This window comes from Sparus aurata, chromosome 10 (assembly GCF_900880675.1).
Source record: "Sparus aurata chromosome 10, fSpaAur1.1, whole genome shotgun sequence".
Classification (NCBI taxonomy): Eukaryota; Metazoa; Chordata; class Actinopteri; order Spariformes; family Sparidae; genus Sparus; species Sparus aurata.
This window is the reverse complement of record NC_044196.1, coordinates 11,508,147-11,530,787: the sequence shown is the minus strand read 5'-3', so window position 1 is coordinate 11,530,787 and position 22,641 is coordinate 11,508,147. Positions and strand designations below refer to the sequence as shown.

The following is a 22,641-nucleotide window of genomic DNA, read 5'->3' as shown; positions in this document are numbered from 1 at the left end:
CCGTCGTACCTTTCCGTTGGTGTCCTTGGGCTGCAGGCCTTGAGCCTGGATGATGTAGACCCGGACCAAACACTCCTCGATGCCGTTGGGAGGAAGTTTTCTGAACTGTCTGGGCGGAGGAGGGGTGGAGGGGTCGTCCGGTAGCGGGTAGATCTTAAACATACCCTGGTTGACGCGGGGTAAAACCAGAAAGGGTAAACTAAACAGAAGAGAGAAAACAAAATGACAATAAATTGCTGTTAAAGAAAACACAGTTTTTACCTTGAACTCTCCGACCACTGACGGATCTTCTCCCTCATCCTGAGTCTTTCCTCGGTACAGCTTGAAAGTCTGGCAGAAATCCGAGAGACCTTCGAAACCCTCGACCTTCTCCAACTCCCGGTCGTACACCTGAGGAAGAGGAGAGGACTTCATCACATCTTATACAAATATATCTACATGTGTTGATAGAACTGGTCATGTGACGCTCAAACAGAAATAACAACCCTGTACTGGGAAAGTTGTCAGATATAAATGAAAAAGGCGATGGTACACAAATCCTGTTCAACCTACATTCAATGCAATACAAGAGAAGATATTCAAAGGAACAGTTCACCCAAAAGTTATCATAAAATAAAGCAGGGGAAGTTTTGTAGTCCACAAAACATTTCTGAGAACATATAAAATGGCTCCATAAAGCTCGCCAACGTGCTAATGTTTTTAGCTTAGCAGCTACATGAACATTAAGGCTTAAGAAAGCGTATAAATAACATCTATTCACACTAGTTTGGGATCTCAGACGAGCTGTTTTATGTTTATTTCTGTTTTTCTTTTACATTTTAAAACAAGTTTCCAGCTTCTTCAGTTGTTTAGGAGAACGCTGTTTTGCTGTGAAGCTCCAGAAATGTTTTGTGAACTATTAAAATTCCACCTGACTTTACATCAGCATGAAGCGGAGGAGATAATGACAGGATTTCCATTTTTGGGTGAACTGTTATTTACTGTAAACATACACAGATTTAATGTCTGAAACATCTGTTGGAAAGACTTAAAAAACATGATGAGGAGTCGTGTTTATTAAGAGTGGAAGAGTGGAAGCATGACGAGCAAAAGGGTGAGATTTAAAAAGAGAATTATGTAAGTTTTTTGCGACAGTCGTAATCTTAAAACAGACTGACACACTTTGGTATTAACATCAGCATCATCTTTATTTTTAACAGCTTTTCATCCGGTTGCCAACAGAACACATCAGAGCGAGTTCTGGCCCGTGTAATTCCACTGGTACTGGATATTTTAAACGTTTGCCAAAAGCTACTCAACAATATCTGACACCTCACACTGCAGGGGCGCTGGGCGGGGACGTCTACGTGTCGAGAGCACAAAAAGATTCATTTGTTTTCATTAGCGATGTTTGTTTGCGTCGGTCGCACGCCGGCACTCCCTCGTTACTGTCGTTCACAGAAGAATGACGGCCGAGATGGAAACAAAAGTGGTGGAAGTGGCAAAATTACAGTAGTGTCAAGAGGAGGAGGGGAAGTGAGGATTTATGATTTACCCCCAAAAATTAGGCAATAAGTGGAGCCGCCATCTGATTATTTGACGACACTTTAAACTTCTTTGTAATTAAACAAAGAGGCTAGTTAGGAAAGAGGGGTGGGAGGAGGGGAGATGAGAGGAGTGAAGGGTATACGGTCTGAGATCTGGGTGGAGAAGGGGTGAAAGAGTTGGAAAAGCATGGGTGAGGCCGTGGGGGAGGAACAGGACAAAGAGAGAGTGATGAAGGGGGATGATGTAAACGAGAGAGAGGTCTGGAAACAGCGGTTCATTTCACCAAACCCAGTATCGAGGGAGGGGGGGGGGGGGAGACGAAAGGAGAAGGGGGGAGGTTTAGACGAAACACGAGGGGCTGGAGGGTTGATATGTGAAGAGAAAACTGACTTAACGTCCCGTTTCTTTAAGTACAGATAGTAAACACAATGCTAACGTTGCTAAGCACAGACAGCAACAGCCTTCACGCCATTTTTATGTCAGTGTATCACACTTTGTGGTATAATCTATGATGGTTTTATATAGTATAACTATCTGAGAGTCTAGAAATGCGGAGTAAGGAGACACTATTGAGCATGTGCTCATTGAACTGCAAAACTGCACAATTTAGCGGAAAATTGGGGAATTTCTAGCCATATCTGTGGCAAAAAAATGGTTATTTTAAGGAGAGCTGGGGCCATTTCCAGCCATTTGTGTTGTGACAAAAATGGGATATATTTCACGGAAAGTTGCACCATCACTAGTTGTGTTTGTGGTGACCAAAACCTGGTTATTTTAAGAGGAGCTGGGGACATTTTCAGCCATGTTTGTGCAATTTAATCCGACTCGTGATGTTTTCCTGACCCTTACCAAGTGGTTTGTGTGCCTAAATCTAGCCACTGCAGAAGCAAAGTGTTCTGACAAGAGAGGAATAGAACATTTTACCTAAACAGATGTAAAGTTGCAACGTAAAGAAATGTTCAGCATCGGAAGCTCGGAAACTGTTGGGGTTCAAACTTGGTGAGCAATTTCTATGAAATTGAATCGCAGCTATCTTGATATTCTCTGACTAATGAACATGTATTTAATTTGTTAAATCAAGACAAGCACCAGGCACGGAAAAATGAAATTATTTACCGTATTGACCCAAATATAGGGTGAGGTTTTTTTCGATGAAAATTATGTTGGTCGTCTTATAATCGGGGTCTAACCGTTGACACATGCTGATAGTTGTCTGGGTCGCTACACGACCACAACAGCAGAGGGCGCCAGCTTATTGTAGAGACGTCACTGACACTGTGGCTGGGGTTATCTGTCAATCACAGCGGAGAAGAAGTGACAGGAGATGAAAAATGGAGAGACGCGGTGATTTTACGGAGCAAAGTGGATCAAGTGTGGCAAGTTAACAGACATCTGAGGCGGAGCTATGACGCTAATTTTAAGATAATGGGTTCAATGCAGCGGAGGTGCCAAACAACTGTCAGCCAGCCAAGAAATATGGAGTTATGGAGGGTAACGTCCGAAGATGGCGGGTCCAAAAAGACCGTCTGAAAATGCTAACAGTAAGAGAAAAGCTTATCGTGGTCCTCTAAGCTGCCGCTTCCAAGAGACTGACAGGAGGGTATGTGAGTTTGTCACTGAGAAACAAATTTTGGTCATCAGAGTCTTTCTCTGAAGATTAGTCTTGAAAAGAGGGGTCGTCTTATAATCAGGGTCGTCCTATATTCGGGTCAATACGGTAATTAGTAAAAGTGAAGATATGACAAACAAACACGATAGGTGAAGCACGATATACATCATTTCAGTTTCTGCTGTGTTACTGACGGGAGCAGAGCTCAGAGATTAGTTTTTAACTTTTGGGATTCAGAAACAGATTTATCTTCACTCCTGTTTACAGTGGTGGTTCTAGACCAGTTTTAATAGGGGGGCCAGGTTGGGGCTGGCTTTTTTGTTGGGGGGCACATACAACCCGGGAAAAAAAGACAAATCCCTCATTCAGAAACAGGATAAATGGGACTTCAGTTTTTACAATCTCAACAATTTTGATTGGGTAGTAAACTGCTGAGACACTTTATTTCCGCCTTTCCCTTAATTACAAATTCATTGCCAGAAATCTGTCATTGTATTATTGATGCAGACTCCCTGTTTGGGGGGCCACAGGGGGGTCCAGACTCATAGTTACGGTGGCACTGGGCCCTGTTGCCCCCCCCCCCCCAGAACCGCCCCTTCCTGTTTATCAACCTGACTGCAGCAAAGATCGAAGGTGCTGACCTCCTGGAGGTAAAATATTCTTTACCTCGTGAGCTGACGTAGGGAAAAAAAAGAGAGAACCTGAGTCTCTTGTGACGCTGACTTTGTTTGTGCTGTTGATTTCTAACTTATGCTAACAGCTAATGTACAGAGAAATCTGTCTGTGACGAATAAACCCTTGCTCGAGTGACCAAAAAAGACACAAATGGTCGCTTCACTTGTGGTGAACACACCATTACACAGCCACCACTGCTGATGAAAATCTATCTGGCGTGACCCAGACAGAAATGTTAACAGGTGAGGTCATGTTTTCAAGTTTTATTCATAAGTTAGTTTAACTCTCGTTCACTTCTCTATCCAGGAAGAGAATAAAAAACGCACGTACGTTGAGCAAACTTGTGGAATTGCTTGAAACATTTGTGATAATGTAAGTATACAACTCAACAAGATTTAGAAAAAAAAGTCTGGATGCTTTTCAATGTGTTAATGCAGGATTCTTAAATAGTATATCTATCTATGTAAAGGTGAAGCTGAGTTTGACGAGCTTGAAGAGAGCTGGGATGATGCAAGAGAAAGACAAGTCTCGAAACACTGGCTTCAGTGGAATACAACAAATCCCGATCTGCCGGCACCAAACCCAGCGTCAGGGGAAGGAACATGGGGAGAAAGTGAAAGGAGGGAGCAGAGGGAGGACGAGAGGTGAACCGAGTCATAAGAAGGATGGAAACAGCAGCGCCTTTGTGACAGGAGTAAGCTAATCTAGGAAGGAAAGGAAAGTTGAAGAAGAAGAAGAAGAAGAAGAAGAAGAGGTGAGCCAATAACAGAAGCTAGAGACAGGAGATTAAAACGGACAGTAAAAAGAGAGGGAAGGAAAATGAGGTAACAGCGAGCAGGTCGAGGGAAGAAAACAGGAAAGAGGAAAGAAAACTGGGTTTTCAGGTGATGTGATGCAACTTTTGGTGGCCATTTGGAAGGTCAACAGCTCTTCTTCGGGTCATATTTATACGTTTTAACAAACTCCTGTTTAGATTAACACTTAACACTCTCAGTGATTCTGCAGATCATCAGGATGCCTCTTGTCCAAGAACGATAACTTACTAATCTGTGTAACTCAAGTTGATGTCCACACCACAACTATGATGACAACGACAGCAGGGAAACGATATCGTTGGATTCACGTTCAGAACGACTTCATGAACGATAGAAACGCTGACAGTCGATTATCATCCATCTGAATTTACGGGGCCATCAGTAAGCTTGATTTCTGGAACATTTATTGGTTTCTAACGGTTATTTAAGCTAGTTGATGGCATTTTTAAGAGGGTTTAGTCTAACTTCTCAGACGTTTTAGATATGTATACAACTCAAATGTTTATATGACTTATATAAGGCTGAAAATGACACATAGGAAATATAATATTTGAGAAGATTGGTCTTTGGTGCTGATGGGTTATTGAAGGTTTTGTTTTCATGTCCTTTATACACTAGCAATCAACCAGGATACCTCTTCTAATGTTCATCAGTGTGGATGCTCACATCGTTATCCCTACAGTTGAGCCAGTGATCATTCTTGGCATGGACGCACCTTAACAAAGACCAAACAAGTCATTTCAAGTGATAGACGAGAGACGCCGTTAGCTAACGTGATGTAAAGCAACTGATTATCCTGAGTAAACCTCAATAAATCTGCTCAAAAACTGTAGAAAAAGACGCTATAACTCCAAAACTTGCCTGTAAACGTGACATGTCCTTGTACGTTGTACATTTTTTAGTTTTCTCCAGGAAAAATTCAAACTTTAGCAACTCTGCAAACTCAAAAAGCCGATTTAATGGATCGAGTTGCTGGTAAAACATTACCAGTTATTGTATCAGACAATTTGCTTCCACTTGGACTGTCACTGGATGAATGTTTGGGCTCTCTCCTTAGCTGAACTAGTCGTGATGTATTTCACAAGCTCATTTTTTCTCGCCGACCTCCCTGATGGCGCCAGACGAAAGTACTCAATTTGCTGATGCAACTGCAAAGCCTCTGCTGCAGCCGGAGGAGATGGAAACAGAAACAGAAAGGTGACAGAAAAGGAGGCGACAACAAGGCCGAGGTGCGGAGGAAAGGTGAGGATTATTAAGAGAGGGAGTTTGCTCCGGGTCAAAGCGAGGCTGGAAACTGTGCCTCAGCTGACAGTAGCAACCGAAAGACTGGCGAAGGGGGCCGAGGGAACGAGAGGCGGTAGGGGGGCGAGGAGAAAAGGAGGTGGCGGCACGGGGTGAGAGGAAGGTAAAGTAGGGTTGGAAAGGTTGGAAACAGTGGCTCATTTCCCCGTGACAGTAGCCGATCTGAGTAAACGGGGTTGTCAAAGGAAAGAAAGGAACAGGAGAGACGAGGAGGGAGGGGGTAAATAAAAAAAATAAAAAAGGGGGCGTTCGTTGGCACGGAGGAGACGAGGAGAGGGTGAAACTGAGGCGAGGCGACGATGGAACCAGCGGCTCATTGGTCATTTCACTAGTTTCCATCCAACTGTCAAGTGAATTTCGAGCAAACGTTTTGAAACGTTGCTAGAAGTCATGGGCGACTTAGATGTGTTTCCATCGGCTGGGTGAAGCCATTTTAATAGGCTTCCTGAATGAAGAAAATACACCCACTGCATGGCTCGATGGAAAGAGCCTTTTCGTGGGTCAACGACTGTTGGGGCAAGCAGTTATTGTTCTCGATTGTGCCGTTTAGTTTTCAGCCATGTTTTAATGTTTTCAGCCGAGGGAACAGACAAAGAAAAGTCGTTTTTATACTGGAGCATGTACGGCACGGTCGTTCTGGAATATCTCAAGTTTAAGAGGTAGACTTTATCCACATGTCGGCTTTATTTTATCCCGATTCTGACGAAACTGATCAGATCAGGTATCAGTTTCCCACAAGCCTTTAAGTAGCATCAAATAAATCATCCAAATATTACGTCCAAGGTCTCGTACAGCCTTTGTTTTCAAGGGTTACATGCAGAACAGTAATTTCATAATGCTGCAAAAACGAAGGAAGAGAAAGGACATAAAGGAAATAGAGAGGACCGAGTCAAAGCTGCCGCGCTGATGTGAAATGGCTTTCAAGGGAGAGGTTAGAGGTCTCATTTAAAAGTAATAAAAAAAAGGCCAAATTCTGACATGATTAGTCATTTGTTTGGGCATTAGACAAGAAGAGTGACGTGTGCTTCGAGTCCCGGTGGAAGGAAAGGTCGGCATTTGGGCCGAGAGAATCGGGATAAGGGTTGAGCAGAGCGTGGGCGACGGCGGAGCAGCTCCTGGGACGCCGTGGCAGACTCTGAAAGACAGACGCTGACGGCGGCTGACGTGATCGCCTCGCTTCGGACTCGCCAAGCAGATTGGAGAGAGGGCGGCCTTTTATTCTCCGAATCCGTCCCACTGCGGCGCTCTCGAAAAAAGCGAATTCAACACGGGTGAGTCATTGGAGTCGTTTGGAAAACGGGCCGGAATGTCAACGGCGCCGGAGGACAGGAGGACGGGGCATGAGAAGAGAGGGGGAGGAGGGGAAGGATGGAGGGACAGGCTGACGGAGGAGACTGGCAGGAGCTCAAAAATGTGATTTAAATGGTGAAGTTTGGGGCAACGAGCACGACATTTTAAGGAAGTGGAACAAAGGGGAGCACTGTCTCCATCTTCTCCATCTTCTCATCCACATCGCTCCTCATCTTTCTGAATTTCTTTCAATCCTTTTCCCCCTTTTCTCTCATGTGTCCCAAAAACAGACACATAAATCTAAATTTGGCATTCAAAACATCAGTGAACTGGACAAACACTGATCCAGCAAGAATATAAGGTCAACTAAACCAATTTTACTGATGAATTAACTTATTATTTCTTCCCTTGATGGTTCAAAATAAATCATTAAGTGTCAAAAATTATATAACAATCTTTCTCTTCCTTAGGAGTACCTATTTTATAGGTGGAAAACAGCAAAATGTAGATAAAAAATGAAGAAATACATGAAAAGAATAAATATAATAAACGCAAATCCGGATAGTTTGTGCCATTAAATTACAAAAGTAATGAACAGGAATTGTTCAACATCCCAAGAAGGGAAAACATCCTCTGAGTTCCGAGTACACAAGTTGACATTATCATCAAGCAATCTGGACTCGGAGCAGCGGACGGCTCATCAAGCCAACCTGGCAACGTGACAACAGCGACTTGATACGTCAGAGACCCGTCTCCATCACAACGACCCGGAACGAGCCACCGAACCCACAAGCCGACTGTGTTTAGAGCCCCGGACGAGGAGGTGGACCCTGTGTTTACATCATTAATGCTCGGTGCGCACAAACAGTCAACGCTGACGGTTGAAACGATATTATCATCATCATCTTGTTGCCGTGTTTAAATTCACCCAGACGTATATTTTAAGAACTCCTGTACATGTTTTGGGATCTAAATATGCTGTATGTGTTCTGTGTTTGTGCAGCAAGACAAATAAATCACCTTGAATGTGTTTTCTTATCCTCTACTATTTGCACGTAATTAATTTGTATGTGATCTATTAAAGCAATATTTTCTGAAATTTGATGGAAATACAGTGATATTAAAATATGTTTGATTAGTTTCTGTTTATTGGCTACACATGCATAAATAACATTATACTCACACTGCCGATAGATTCATTTATGGCAGTTTGGACTTTGACATCAAACACACTCTCTTACCTTCAGCGTGTCGAAGCCTCTCTCCAGGTACGTCCCGTACTTGTTTTTCTCTCCGGTGGAGGCGTAGAATTTACTCCACCAGTCCATGAACTCCTCCTCCTGTCGGCCACATAGTTAAAGGTCAGGTCAACAATGAACCGGAGGTGCTGAATACAAATAGAGCTACTCAGTAAAAGCTTTGAAATTCATTCTGGAAATATTTGCATTGGATGAAACTCCACGTCGTCTTTATTCACAGACAAAAAAACGACCTCAAACTCGCCTTCCCTCTCACCAAAACCTCCGTGGCTACTGAAATGATCCACGCTGGGTTTGATTTAATGACCTTTGACCTTTATAGCGCCTGAAACGCCGACAGTGAGCTCTGCGTGCCTTATGCAGAGCGAGCACACCGCCGGCCTCAGAAAAATAATCCGCTCCTCATGATTTTTTCCAATGATCGCATAGCAATGTGGAGTTCGCCAACTCACGTCAACACAAGTAAAAATTGCCTCTGGTGGCTCCGTGGCATTAAGGTCATGGTATATGGGCGTTCTGAGGCAATGGAAACGGGGCAACGCGAGAGCGGGAAACAGGGACAAAGTGGACAAAACCAACATGGACGTCAGGAGAGGCATGTTATGGCACCAGAACCTCGACAACAGTCATATGTGAACGAATGTTTATGTATGAGTGAGGAGAATCGCTCCGAGCTCTTTTCCATCGCTCCTCCGTTACACATAAATATTCTGCGGGTGCAGAAATATTCACATCTATTGTCTAAAAATACAGATCAAGGCATGAAATTGTGTTTTTTTTAAACACACGTATCCATCAGCTGTGTTCAAATGAAGCTATTTTGATTCATGCTGTCAGATTCTGGCTCTTGTTTTGCTTCTGGTTGCATGAAATCTGTGGTCGACATCACCGACCGGGAGCGGGATTTCTCTACAGGGACTACAAGTTCTCTGCAGTGAACTCCAATTTGTCAAAGGACTGCGGCTTTGACGGTTTCCCCTCCTCAGGATCGGGAATGAAGAGCATGTGATTGAAAGAGTTAGGCAGAGCTGGAGCAAAGTCACAGCAAGTCTCAACTCTTAAGAGTCCTAAAAACGAGTCATCATGAACCAAATGTAATGCCAATTACACCTGCATCGCCAGAAACACGTACTTTCCACTGTGGTTGGACATGAAGAGGGCATGCTAATTGGTTCTGTTTGAGCCCGACCCAAGCCTAACAAGAAATCCTGAGCAGAATGTTTTGCATGCTGACGTCCACGCTGACCAAATAGAGTCTGTAAATCCTTATCCATCGTCAAGGAAAGGTATCAGGGCCGCAAGTAACTATCATGGTCACTGTCAACGAAACCTGTCGATCATTTTATAGCTTTATTGATTGGTTGTTTGGTCTATAAATGATCAGAAAAACTCAAAGATTTTCAGTTTACTGTCAGAGAGGAAGCAAAGAAACCAGAAAATCTGAGAATTTTGCCTTATCTTATTGTTATTTACACCCAGGTTGAGAATGTGTAATGTGTCCGACTTTTAGTTTAGCAGCTACAGGGAAGACTTGTGTAAAAAAAAAATGGCAATCCAATGACTTGAATTATGCCCAAAGAGCCGTATGGAGCCATTTTATGATTCTCTTTTCAGTTTTTTATGACGTTTTAAAACAAATCCCTGCTGTGAAGCTCAAGAAAAGGTTTGTGGACTACAGAACTTTATATCAACATGAGAGGGAGGAGATAATGACGGAAATTTAGTTTTTGGATGAACTGTTCCTTTAATTATCGACTAAACACAACACTTAGGTTTTAACACAAAGAGACAAAGACTAAGAACTTGCGTCGGGGGAAATCTCACCAAATAAACACCAGTATGAAACTTTTATAAACGTTTTAGGAATGGAAATTCTATAATTCATCACTTTTCTTATACGTTTAAACAAGTTGTGTCTCACAGACTTACCCACTGCAACATCTAGCGTCAGCGTTAACAGTAAGAGGCAGGTCAGACACAAATTAGATTTCATCACACACTGAACACTCCATCAGCGCAGACACACACACACACACACACACACACGCTGACAACACGCAACCACACACTAAAATAACACGACTAAACACATTTTAAGTAGCTTTTCAACACATTTCGTAATACTTATTCTCATTACACATGAAGGGGTTTCATTCCAAAATGAAACAGAGAAAAAAAAAAAAGAAAGAGGACATAAATCCCTCTATTACAAAACGACTGCTGGCATGAAAGTAAAAGCTGTTAAAGTCTTACTATTACAGCCATGAGTCACCCTGAGGCCGGCCCGGCGCTCACAAAGTCACTCTGTTTTGGGGGATAAAATATCTTTGTTTTTGAAATGTTGACTGATGGCTCTTTGTGGTTTTGGACGCGAGTCATTTATGATTTATTTTTCAGGGCATGTATAACATCTTTGAATGAAAGCCCGTTGTGTGTGTGTGTGTGTGAGTGTGTGTGTATTTTTTATCGGGACGTTGGCGTCATCCATCAAATCTACCAAAAAGTCTGTTCACATTGGCAACGTCGGGCGATTTTAAAACTCTCGTTTTTAGAGTGTTTTTTTTCTCACAGAAATAAAAACTCTTGTCTGAGCATGTGTGTGTGTGTGTGTGTGTGTTGGCCCTGACGCAACAAGGAAACAACGACTACAAAGATGGGGAATACCGCGGGGACAGATCAAACTACCAGCCTGCCCCTTCGCACACAAAAACGTCGCCGCCCTGCAACCTTCAACCCTCTCGAGCTTAAAACACACTCATGACGCATGTACCACTTTTTCCTTTGTGTGTGTGTATGTGTGTTTAAGTGTGTTTCAGTGTGTGTATGCGGACATAAATGTAGAACAAAAGTGCTCTTATGGCACTGGCTCGGTGTGGAATCCCCTTTCTCCTACTTCCCACAGACACCGAGGGGGGAAAACGATGGAATTCCTCGTCTTTCCAAAGTGGCAGCATGGCATGGAAAAGGGCGGCACGTGGAGTTTAACTGGTACGTGACACACACACACACACAACGCATGCATGAAGTGTCTGGTGTGTGTTAATGTGCCCTCTGAGTGCAGCCGGTGCCAAGCATTGATGACAGGGGCGCCAGAAACTGTGTGTGTGTGTCAAGGTGTGTTCAGCCGTGATTCAGACAGATTAAGGTCGTCAGTGGAACGTTCCAGACCGCGGTACACACTCAAGATCCACACACACACACACACACAGAGTCCAGTGGTGTGTTCAGGGTGTCAGTGTGGTTTGGAGCCTATCATTACACCCTGCAGGGGAAGCCAGGGCTAACCAAAGCAGACTGGCACTGCCAAGAACTGTGGGAGCAGAGCGACTTGATTTACATAAGAGCTCCGAGCTGCTGCTGCTGCTGCTGTGTAAAATGCTTTTTTGTGGGGAAATCCCTTCCACAGCAGAGCTGGAGGTCAGGGGTCGGAGCAGCGAGCATGAAGCTGGAAGAGGCTGCGAGTCCGACAATGGAAAAATTACACAGCCCAGACCAAAGCTGACGGAGTCGTCGGGAGCTATGTGTTGACTCTCAAACCACCAACGAAGGGAAGCTAAACGGGACTGACCGCACACCTAAAAGAAGGCCCACCTAGAAAATACATACATCCGTTTAAGTGTGCACTATATTTTGAACATTATTGGTGTTTTACATCCGTCAGACAGCCCTGTCCTTTGGCACTACATTCAGTCAACCGTACAACAGAGAAACAACCACAGCGGAACCACAGTGGTGATACAGCGGACTAGTTTCCCCGGTAAACACACCAATCTTTTTGGCTCGCAGTTGTTTATCTAGGCAAGGCAGAGCGGGATTGCCTGGAGTCCACAAGGATAGGCTGCCCCTCCATACATGCTTGTTGAAGGCCTGTCCGCCCTCTCTAGCATGAAAACACTCGGGCAACGAAGGGCAGCTGGTGAGGAAGAGTATAGCTCAAGAGAAGCAACAGCAGGCTGGTCAGGAGGGACGACAACCACTGAAGAGGTCAGTGTGTTTACTAGGGCAACTACAGGTAACAAACGCCTGTATTCGCAGCACCGCAAGCTGTTTGTTGCACGAATACTACAAATAAGCGACACATAATACGTTATATATTTTAGCATTAAGACTATATTTCTAATTTAACATTTAATGTATAATCTCCCTTTCTACACAAGTTGTTTAGACGTCCTTTAAATGTGCTTACTTGGAAAAGAAAAAACCCTCTAGTCAAAAGTTCAGGAAGCATCGATGGTGGATATCAACTAGGTCAAACTAAAGACTCTTTTTAAGTAAACATCTGCTCATTGGACCTTTATCGTGGCAATGTTTCAGTGATTCAGTGCGGTCTATCACTGCTAATGCTGCTACCCCAGTTCTTCTCTCAGGTTTCACCAAAGTAGCCAGAAATCCCTTCCGCATCATTTCGTTCATGTCAGAAGAATTTTTCAAAGAAACGAGCTGAGAGCAGAAACAGCAACTGGAAAAGCTTTCAGGAACTGGATATAGATTGAGTCAGCGCTGCATAATATCAATCAATGATAGCAAAGAAGACATTTATTTATGTGAAAATGCCTCAGATTCTTACTTGAGGTTTGGTGCTCTGCCTTGAAACCACAGCGGAGAAAATGACAAATACACACAAACAGCTTCAGCTGCAACATCTATTCCAGTTTTTCCACAATCACCAGTTTATATTTAAGATACAGAATCAGGTCAAAGACAATCAGAGAGAGTTTAAGGCAGAATGGTTCAGGAATTTCTCCTCAAATCAGCCTCAACCGTCAGACTGTTGGCCTCCACGTTACGCGACGGGAGGCTGCTATTACTGTGCACTAAAAGCTGGTTTCCTCCGGACTGGGCCACAAAAAGACTCCATTTCTAAATGTTATTGAACTATTGTGACATATTCAGTCTAGTAATTCAAACTTAAGGATCCTTTTCTTTGGTCTGGTCAACTGACTGTCCAAAATATCCACATTTATCCCCATTTTTTGTCCAATATTCGCTCCCTTTTCTGGTCTTTTACAACTCGCTGCTAAACTATGGAGGACTGAACCCGCCCAAATCAAAAATAAATAAATAAATATATCAGTGGCTCAATAGATAAATAACACACCTTTAAATGGGCTGTGACTGGCTTTGAATGACAGTCTGCTCATATGTGTACTGGAATGTAACGGAATAAATATAGTTGTGGAAATAAATTGTGAAAAAAATGGCAAATGGTAAATAAATCCAATCTAAAATCTTGAACTTGTAAACCTGATGTCGCTCAGATTTGACCTCGACATCAACAACTCTTTTTGATCCCTACATCGACCGAAATAAGAGACGACATTCAGGGGTCATTAACTCTGAAGTATCCGATATACTGAAGTCTGGCTCCGGAGATTAACAGCGGACTTATAAAATCAATACACCCAAGAGTGCACAGACGACATTTGGACGACATTCTGGGCAGCAAATATGTGCAGCATTCAGATTCTGGAGGTGAACAGCAGCTTACATCAGTCTGCGGCTGAAATTAGCAGAACAAGAAAAACACTAATGATTTAGTAAGCCGGTCCGTCATCTTGTTTCTGGTCGCAGTGTCATTATAGGGCCATAAATGTGTGCCACAAAGTCGCCTGGCGTGACGCCATCTCAGTTAGATTCTCTGGTCCCGAAGCAGCCAGGAAGGATTTATAGAACAAGAAGCGAAAATACAACATTTTCAGAGCGGGATTATAACCGAAGTTGACTGGTTTCTGGCGACGAACCGGGGATAGTTTTGACAAGAGGGGAACCACAATTTTTGAGCACGTCGCTGATGGAAAACAAAAACCACAGTATGTGGAAGTGACAGCTTTTTCAAACGCGACTACCTTAAAGACGGATTGCGAAACGAGAAACGAGGGGAGGCTGGTTTGATCTCTGACAAATACAACCATCAGGCCCGGACGCCGCTCATGAAAGGCGACACACAATGTTCAATTTCCATCCGAGCGACGTTAGATCTCAAACAATCTCGAAGGGGGGGAGGTCTGAGGAGCCATGACGCTACTGACAGCCGATCTTCTTAAACTCTTCCAACTCTGAAACTGAATCTGACTGATCAGTCTTGGAAGCCGCCCGCTCCGCTGTGGTAATCTGGTAATCATCAGACGTACCCATGACCCGTCTTTTGGTCGCGACCCAGAGATTAAGAAAGCCAGGATTTACAGCGGGCTTTTCTTTCTCTGGTGCCATGAGATATTAGTCCATTTCTGATTCTTTCCCTTCTCCCTCCTTAACCCTCTCTCGTTCATCTGTCCCTCCCTCGGCCTTTAGTAGCTGCCTGCTCACAGAGAGTTGTGGTATAGAGGATCTATAGCAGCTCTGTTGACTTTGGCCCCGTCCAGACAGAAAGCTGAGCCTTTAATTTGACTGGTTTCAATATCTGACCCCTAATAAAACAAATATCTCTGTTTGGAGAGAAAGAAATCACCCCCAATTACTGTCGAGAGCACTACTGGATGTGTGTGTTTGTGTGCTGCTCCGGGTCAAGCTTAGTCTTCAAATTGACCTGGCTTGGATAAATAAAATGGAAGAATGTAACGAGGAGCGTGGCCTCCTCCGTTTTCTCGGATCTGGGATCGGATTTCTTCCGTAACCGCACGGCTCGGCGTGTGCCGCTCCGTGAAACCCTGATTTCTTCGGGAGAAGATTATTTTCCTGAGCCGAGACCAAAAAAAAAGCCGAAATCTAAAAAAAGTTTCTTGTTTCGTCCCAAAAAGAAAGAAAGAAAGAAAGAACAACCTTTTTATCTCATTCCTTCTCCGCGGTTATCCATCAGTGTCTCACTTAAAATAAACTTCATCAATAAAGTGCCTTCACTCTATAATTAGATCCGTGCTACTGTCTGCTGCCTCGTAACCAAACCGCAGTTCAACATGAGGAATTAATATAAATGTGTGTTTCGTGCCCCGCATCCATTTTTAAACTTTTGGGTTTTAGTGTGTAAATGCTTCTTTTCATTTCTGTATTTATGAAACTCAATACTCAAATACAGTTTACAATATAACAGTTAAAAAAAAGGAATAAGTCGACATTTGGGGAAACTTGAAGTTACCAGCCAATAAGAAGCCTCACTTTACACAATTCAGAGTTTGATCAATCTCCTCATCTCGCAAAGCAAAACGCCTTCCGTCTGATGGCCAGTAACCAAACTTTCAAACTGTTCTTCATCAGATTTCAGTCGTGAATCATATTTGTGATTGTTTGTTTTTGTTTCTCTTGCAGTTCATGCAGTTTTACCTCATTTGCTTTCAGATCTTTAAACAAAGCTTCTACTTTATGGTCTTGTTGGTACTATGTTATCTTAATTTGAACCAAAGACAAGCATCCTTTTGTTGCAGTTTAAAGGTTTATGACACTTTTTCCTCCAAACACAGGGGTCGTCAACCATTTTGAAGCTGAGAGCTGGCTCCAGAAGAGAGAATACTTATGGTTTGTACTCAACTATCTTTCTCAGAATCGCTTTATAGTTTGACTACATTACATAGTTTTGCTTCTTGAGTCTCACCTCCTATGTTTCGACCGTCCTGCAATCCTAATGGACAGTTTTTGACAAGTTGGGAAACCCAGAACGTCATAATTTGAAGAGATTGGAATGAGACTGAAAAATCTACTTTTCTTAAAAATAGGTCCTTTGATGCAAATGATACACACTGGCTTGCCTCGCATTTCTGTTTTCTCTATCAGCAACATTATCTGCTTTCTTCAACAGCAGTAAGTTGTGGGGGAAGCTTGTTGTTAATTGTGTACCTGATCAAAACCAACGTGCATGGAACAACATCATAACAACCAGGTACACTTATAAGTTTGTACAAAAACAATGGCATTGGACAGTAGACAGGAGCAAAAGTGCAAGACTGTCACCTAGATCGCAGAACGAATGGTTCTCTTGGGTGGATTTAAAAACATTTTGTATAAAATGCTAAAATGGGTCGGCAAACTATTTGGGCCTACCTTAGTAAAGTATGTGTGGGAAACACCATTTTTAATAGGTTACATGTATCAGGAGACGGTCTGCGTTTAAGGGTACTGTGTATCAGTGGTTTTAAAATGATTTGTTGCCAATGTGAACAGATCTGTAGCAGCGTCAACGTTAATGTTTTATTAACATCATTAGCGGGTGAAATGGGAAGAAAAAAGGTAGAAAGTTCTGATGAATCTGTAAATTTGATGGAGGTTAACAATCGAAGATTAAGAACAGATCATACAAAGTGTGTTTGACATTGTGGTTGATGTCAGAGTGTGAAGATGAATGAATGAAATGAGTTAAAGATGAGTTTGGTACCTACATGAAGGCTGGAGCTAGAGGTTGAAAGGTTAATGATAGCTGAGCTGGTTCCGTCTGCAAGCTACAAAACACATGCACACACACACATAAAACACACACGTTCAGGTTAGCTGGTTAGGGTTAGCCACAGATATTAGCATCAAACAGCAACACAGTTTAAATTACTTCATAAAAAACATCAGAAATAAACATTGCACACAGTTTATACATCAACGCTAACATCAGCAGACATTTTAGTGACTCAAACACACAGAAACATCGTCGTCACCGATCGTGCGTTTCGCTCAGACAGAAACAATTCATCAAAAAGCTGCTTTGTGAGGGAAAAAACTGAAAAGTTAAACATTTGTCTTTCCCTGCTGTGACGTGCAGACAGCTGAGTTCTGGTTCTGGCTGATGGGCCTCGATGGAGCCCAGATTAGAAAGACAAAGTGTTTACATGAGGTCACGGAGGAGCTGAGCACATGGAGGAAGAGAAGAAGAAGAAGAAGAAGAAGACAGGAAGGGGTGAGGGGAGGAACGCTGTGAAACACCAACGTGAACACGAACAACTTCAACATGTGAGGGAACAAATAGACAAAGGGACCACATATTTTTTTTACTTTAGACTGTTTACTGGAGATACTCACCTGAAAATCAGCAGTTGATCTATTAACACTTTCATACGGAGCAGTTACATTGAATTACTTTACATAAATTATGAAAATAATAAGCCAGTGTTCAGTTTCTCTTTTTCCTACATACCTACTCTCAGTCTGTTGACAGTTATGTTCCTAAATATAGGGGAACCATTATCAGGACTACCACTACAGACCAGGTGAGGGTCAGTAGGCTGCTTGCAACTTTGTTAATTTGTCTGCTTGTGCAGTAAAAAGGTGATCAAGTAAAAGTCAGAGTAAGAGTGACCACTAACTGCTGCTAACTGCAGCTAGTCTTTAGCTCAGTTAGCTAAACAGCGAGGAGTCCATGCAAGGAACACCGTTTGTTCCCATGAAAGCTGCTCAGTCGCGTTTTGAAGCCAACTTGCCTCGACTTCCTGGATATGAAAATTATCTTGTGGAGGCGTAGAGCGTTTGCATGAAAGACTTCAGCCGTCAGGGGGAGGCTAACTTCCTGTTTAGTGCCCAGCTAACTTGAATGGGGATGAAATAATTTAATGGTGCAGCTCTTCTAGACTTTCCACTTTTAGCAGATCGAGTGGCTCAAATCATCGATTTAAAAAGAATTAAGTATAAAAATGCTAAAATGGGTCGCCAAACGTAAAGTATATGTGTGGGAAACACTGTTTTTTATAGGTTACATGTATTGGGAGACAACGAGTCATGTGAGGGGTTGTGACGCTCAATAAAATGCATCGATAATGTTTAAGCAGCTTCTTTCACAATGTCAGCTCAAGGCAAAAAGTCCCCAAAGGCCCCAGTGCATCACGAGACAATGAAATGGTCTGGCCAATACTTTTTTTTATTATTTGGAATCAGGATCGCACACCAAAACAATCTGATGAAACTTTGAGGTTGCTGACCAAATGTTGCACTTATTCAATACATTTAACTCCACCAGAATGATTGATCGATCGGTCCTGGTACGAATTCAATGAACGTGCAGAGCTTCAGGCCGCCGTCGCCGCAGATGTTCCCACATGTTGCTTCACTGTTTTTGTTTCCACGTAGCGTTGTGTTAAAATCAGAGCGCTTTAGTTGGATGAGGCGTTAATGTAAGGGTGTGCATGTTAATTTCAACACACACACACACACACACACACACACACACACACACACACACTGATGAACATTAGCTGAGCTCACCAAACAGTTAATGTCGCCCCCCCAACACTAGATGACAACTGAGGTTTTGCATCAGCGCAAGAAAACAGAAAAATTAGGCAACCCGATGATGTCACCGTATGTTAAATAATGTACGTGTGTGTTGATGTGTGTGTTAGTGTGCATGTGTCAGTTTGCGTGTGTGTGTGTGTGAGGTAGACGGCCAGAGAGCAAAAGAGAAACAGCATTTTGACTTCATCGATATTAAACTGATTTTGGTTTAAAACTCAATAAGACGTGTGTGTGTGTGTGTGTGTGTTTGTGTGTGTGTGTGTGAGAGGCTGTTGTGGCGCCTGTGGGTCGAGTGGTGGCGACCCGCGACCCACAAACATAATTAAAAGACAGTAAAAGCGCGGCAAGGATCTGACGATGACGGAGGGATCAGAGAGGGTGACGAACCACAACAGTGACGAAGAAGGAAGAAGAGGAGGATGAGATGTTCTTTAATGAGCGACCACATGAAAAACCACCGCCAGCGTGATGGATAGAGGAGGAGAGAAGGAACGAGACAACAAAGTGAAGGAGAGCAGAGCGGGAGGAGAGGAGAGGAGAGGAAAAGGAAAAGATGTATGGGATGTGGACAGAGATGGAGGGAGAAGATGGAGAGGTGAAAATAGAAGGAAACAGAAGGTGATGCAGGAAGCTAGTAAGTAGGGAAGGAAGGAAGGAAGGAAAACATGATGGAGGAGAAAAGATGTAGGGATGCGAGAGGAAAGAAAAAAAAACTTGGATGGAGAAAAGGAAGGAAGAAGGAAGGAGAGAAGGAAGGGAGGTATAGAGGAAGCAAGGAGAGAAATAGGTCAAGAGGAAGGAAAGAAGAAAGAAGGAAGGCAGAAGGTGAAACAGGAAGCAAACCTAAGTCATAAAGGAAGGAAGTAGGGAAGGAAATCAAGGAGTGGCGGAGAGACAGGATGAAGGAGAAAGGATGTGGGTATGTGGGAGGAGAGAAAGAAAAGATGGATGGAAGGAAGGAAACAGAAGTTGATGCAGGAAGCAAAGTAGGGAAGTAAGTAGGGAAGGAAAGAAGGAAGGAAGGACATGATGGAGGAAACAGGATCTAGGGATGTGGGAGAAAAGAAAGAAAACTTGGATGGAGAGAAGGAAGGAAGGAAAGAAGGAAGGGAGGTATAGAGGAAGCAAGGACAGAAATAGGTCAAGAGGAAGGAAAGAGGAAAGAAGAAGGAAGACAGAAGGTGATACAGGAAGCAAACCTAAGTCATAAAGGAAGGAAGGAAGTAGGGAAGGAAATCAAGGAGTGGCGGAGAGACAGGATGATGGAGAAAGGATGTGGGTGTGTGGGAGGAGAGAAAGAAAAGATGGATGGAAGGAAGGAAACAGAAGTTGATGCAGGAAGCAAAGTAGGGAAGTAAGTAGGGAAGGAAAGAAGGAAGGAAGGACATGATGGAGGAGAAAGGATGTAGGGATGTGGAAGGAAAGAAAGAAAAATTGGATGGAGAGAAGGAAGGAAGAAGGAAGGGAGGTATAGAGGAAGGGGAGAAAGAGGTCAATAGGAAGGAAAGAAGAAGGAAGACAGAAGGTGAAACAGAAAGCAAGCCTAATCATAAAGGAAGGAAGGAAGTAGGGAAGGAAAGCAAGCAGTGGAGGAGAGACAGGGTGTGGGAAGAAAGATGGAAGGAAGGAAGGAAGGAAGGAAGGAAGAGATGAAGAGAGGAGAGGAACAGGTCAAGAGGAAGGAAAGAAATGAAGACAGAAGGTGATGCAGGAAGCAAGCGTAAGTCAAAAAGGAAGTAAATAGGCAAGGAAGGAGGGAAGGAAAACAAGGAGTGGAAGAAAGACATGATGGCGGGGAAAGGATGTAGGGGGGCAGGAGGAAAACAGAAAAGATGGATGGAAGGATAGAGGGGAGGGGACAGGTCAAGATGAAGGACATAATAAGACAGGAGAAGTAAGAAAGGAAGTAAGGAAGGAAGGGAAGATTAGAAGGCAGAAGAAAAGAGAGATGGAGGGAGGAACAGGTGTAGGAATTAATGGATGAAGAAGTGAGGTGAAGTAAGAAAGTGTACAGGGAGGAACGAACGGAAGGAAAGAAGGAGGAAGAACAGGGGGAGTGAAAAAAAGATGGAAGAAGATAACGAGGAAGGAAGCAAGGATGGAAAGAAAAAAGAGTCCAGAAGAAAGAAGGAAGGTAAGCAGATGAAGAAGGAGATGACAAAAGATGGAGGAGAGTTGCAGAGCGGTCCTGTGGGGATAATGAGACAGAAGACAACTAACGAGGAACAGACTGCCTGTGTTTGTTTATACACACTGTAACACACACACACACACACACACACACACACACACACACACACACACACACACACACACACACACACACCACAGGGTCTGTGTTGGATATCATCGAGGGTCAGATTTTCCCCTTCAGTGATCACCAGGAGGAAAATTAACTGAGACAAAGGAGAGGAGGAGGAAGAGAGATGGGTGAGAGGAAGAGTAGAAGAAGTAGAAGACGAAGAATGAAAGAAAGAAGGAGAAGAAGAAGACTGTAGGGGGAAATTAAAATGAGAAATGAGGAAGGAGGTGAAGAGGGAGAAGGTGAGGAAAGGAGGAGGAAGAGGTAAGGAGGATGCAAGTGAGGAAATTAGGAATAAGAAGAGGAAGATGAGAGGAAGAGGAGGAACAAAACTGCAAGAAAGGGAGTGAAAAAAAAGGAGGACAAAGAGGAGGACAAGGAAAGGAAACACGAGAGGAGAGGAAGAGAGAGGAGATGTTGCAAGGACAAGGAAAGAAGACAAGGTGATAAAAGACAGATGGAAGACAGGAGGGGAAAGAAGGGAGAGGAATGAGGGGAAAGAACAAGGAATGAAAGAGGAGATGAAGAGGAGGAGGAGAGGAGACGAGGTGATTAGGGTGTCAGGGAGGAGAAAGGAAGTGCAGAGTGAGGGAGGATGACATTCAGAAAGGGAAAGTAAACATGACAGAGGAAGAAAAAGAAGAAGAAGAAGAAGAAAGAAAAAGGGAGGATGGCATCAGATGTCAGGAGAGGAAAAAGTGATGAAGAGAAGAAGCTGAACAGAAGTCCTGAACATTTGTCCGGACGTCGACAGGAATCACGAGCTCGAAAGTCAGAACTCCTCCACAAATTCCCTGTCTTTGAACGTTACTTCAGTTCTCGTTGGTGGTTTTTCCATGTTGGAGCTCGTTAACTTCAAGTCCTGCACGCTCACAACGCCACTGCAGAGCCTTTTCCAACATGTACCACACGGTCCGCACCGACTTCTGAAGAGGCAGCCGCTTGTTTTACATCGTTACAGATCAGAATTACAATCAACAAGCAGGAAGAAGGAGAGAAACAGCCTGCAAATCTCACTGACTGACTGTCTTCTCTTATTCCCAAATGCCCACTTAGGGATCGTGGATGCTTCTTCAAGCTTGATTGACAGCTCATTTGTGCCGCTATGCCCGCCCTAGAGCCTACAACAGCCAATTACTGAGTCTCTCCTGGGCCTCGAACACGCCGCCCTCTGGATGATTGACACGTCATGTAGCAATGAGATTTCAAACACCGTAATATATATAGTTTATTATGCTTTTTTTATGAGGCTCCATAAACTTTGAAATCATGCAATTTGAAGTAGTTTAGCTCTTTAGCAAGCATCATGGAATTAAACAAATATGATGAGTTTTTGCCCCTGGTGCTCTCAGGCAGGGATATCTTGATGTCATTTTAATTTTGTTTCTATAAAAGATGATTTCAGGAGGTGAAATATTTAAGAAAAGAGACGAGAACTTGGGCTCTAAATCCATCTCTTCACTCCACTTTCTAACAGTCACATCGCTCTCTCTGAACCCCTCTGGACTATTTTTAGTAAATGCAACAACAACATCATAAACACAATAACTAGCTGGGGTTTATTTTTTATGTTTTCTTTAATGGACTTCAGGGACCGTGGTTTTGATGACAGTGCATTCCTGAGCCCGTCCAGCTGCCTTCAGTCCTTATTGGAAAAAAGACCTGATTACACAAGGACGACTGCGGTCTGTGTGTGTGTGTGTGTGTGTGTGCATTATTTAT

General features: G+C 43.3%; 1 protein-coding gene across 1 annotated transcript in view; it reads right to left on the bottom strand.

Moving 5' to 3' along the window:
* dysf (dysferlin, limb girdle muscular dystrophy 2B (autosomal recessive)) overlaps positions 1-22,641 on the bottom strand; it is a 75,752-nt gene that overhangs the window by 5,930 nt on the left and 47,181 nt on the right. The window contains exons 42-46 of the mRNA XM_030430197.1: positions 16,784-16,843; positions 10,407-10,418; positions 8,460-8,558; positions 262-390; positions 10-165 (exon numbers count right to left, since the gene is read on the bottom strand). Coding sequence (XP_030286057.1) covers positions 10-165; positions 262-390; positions 8,460-8,558; positions 10,407-10,418; positions 16,784-16,843 — 456 coding nt within the window. The remainder of the gene's footprint in view (positions 1-9; positions 166-261; positions 391-8,459; positions 8,559-10,406; positions 10,419-16,783; positions 16,844-22,641) is intronic.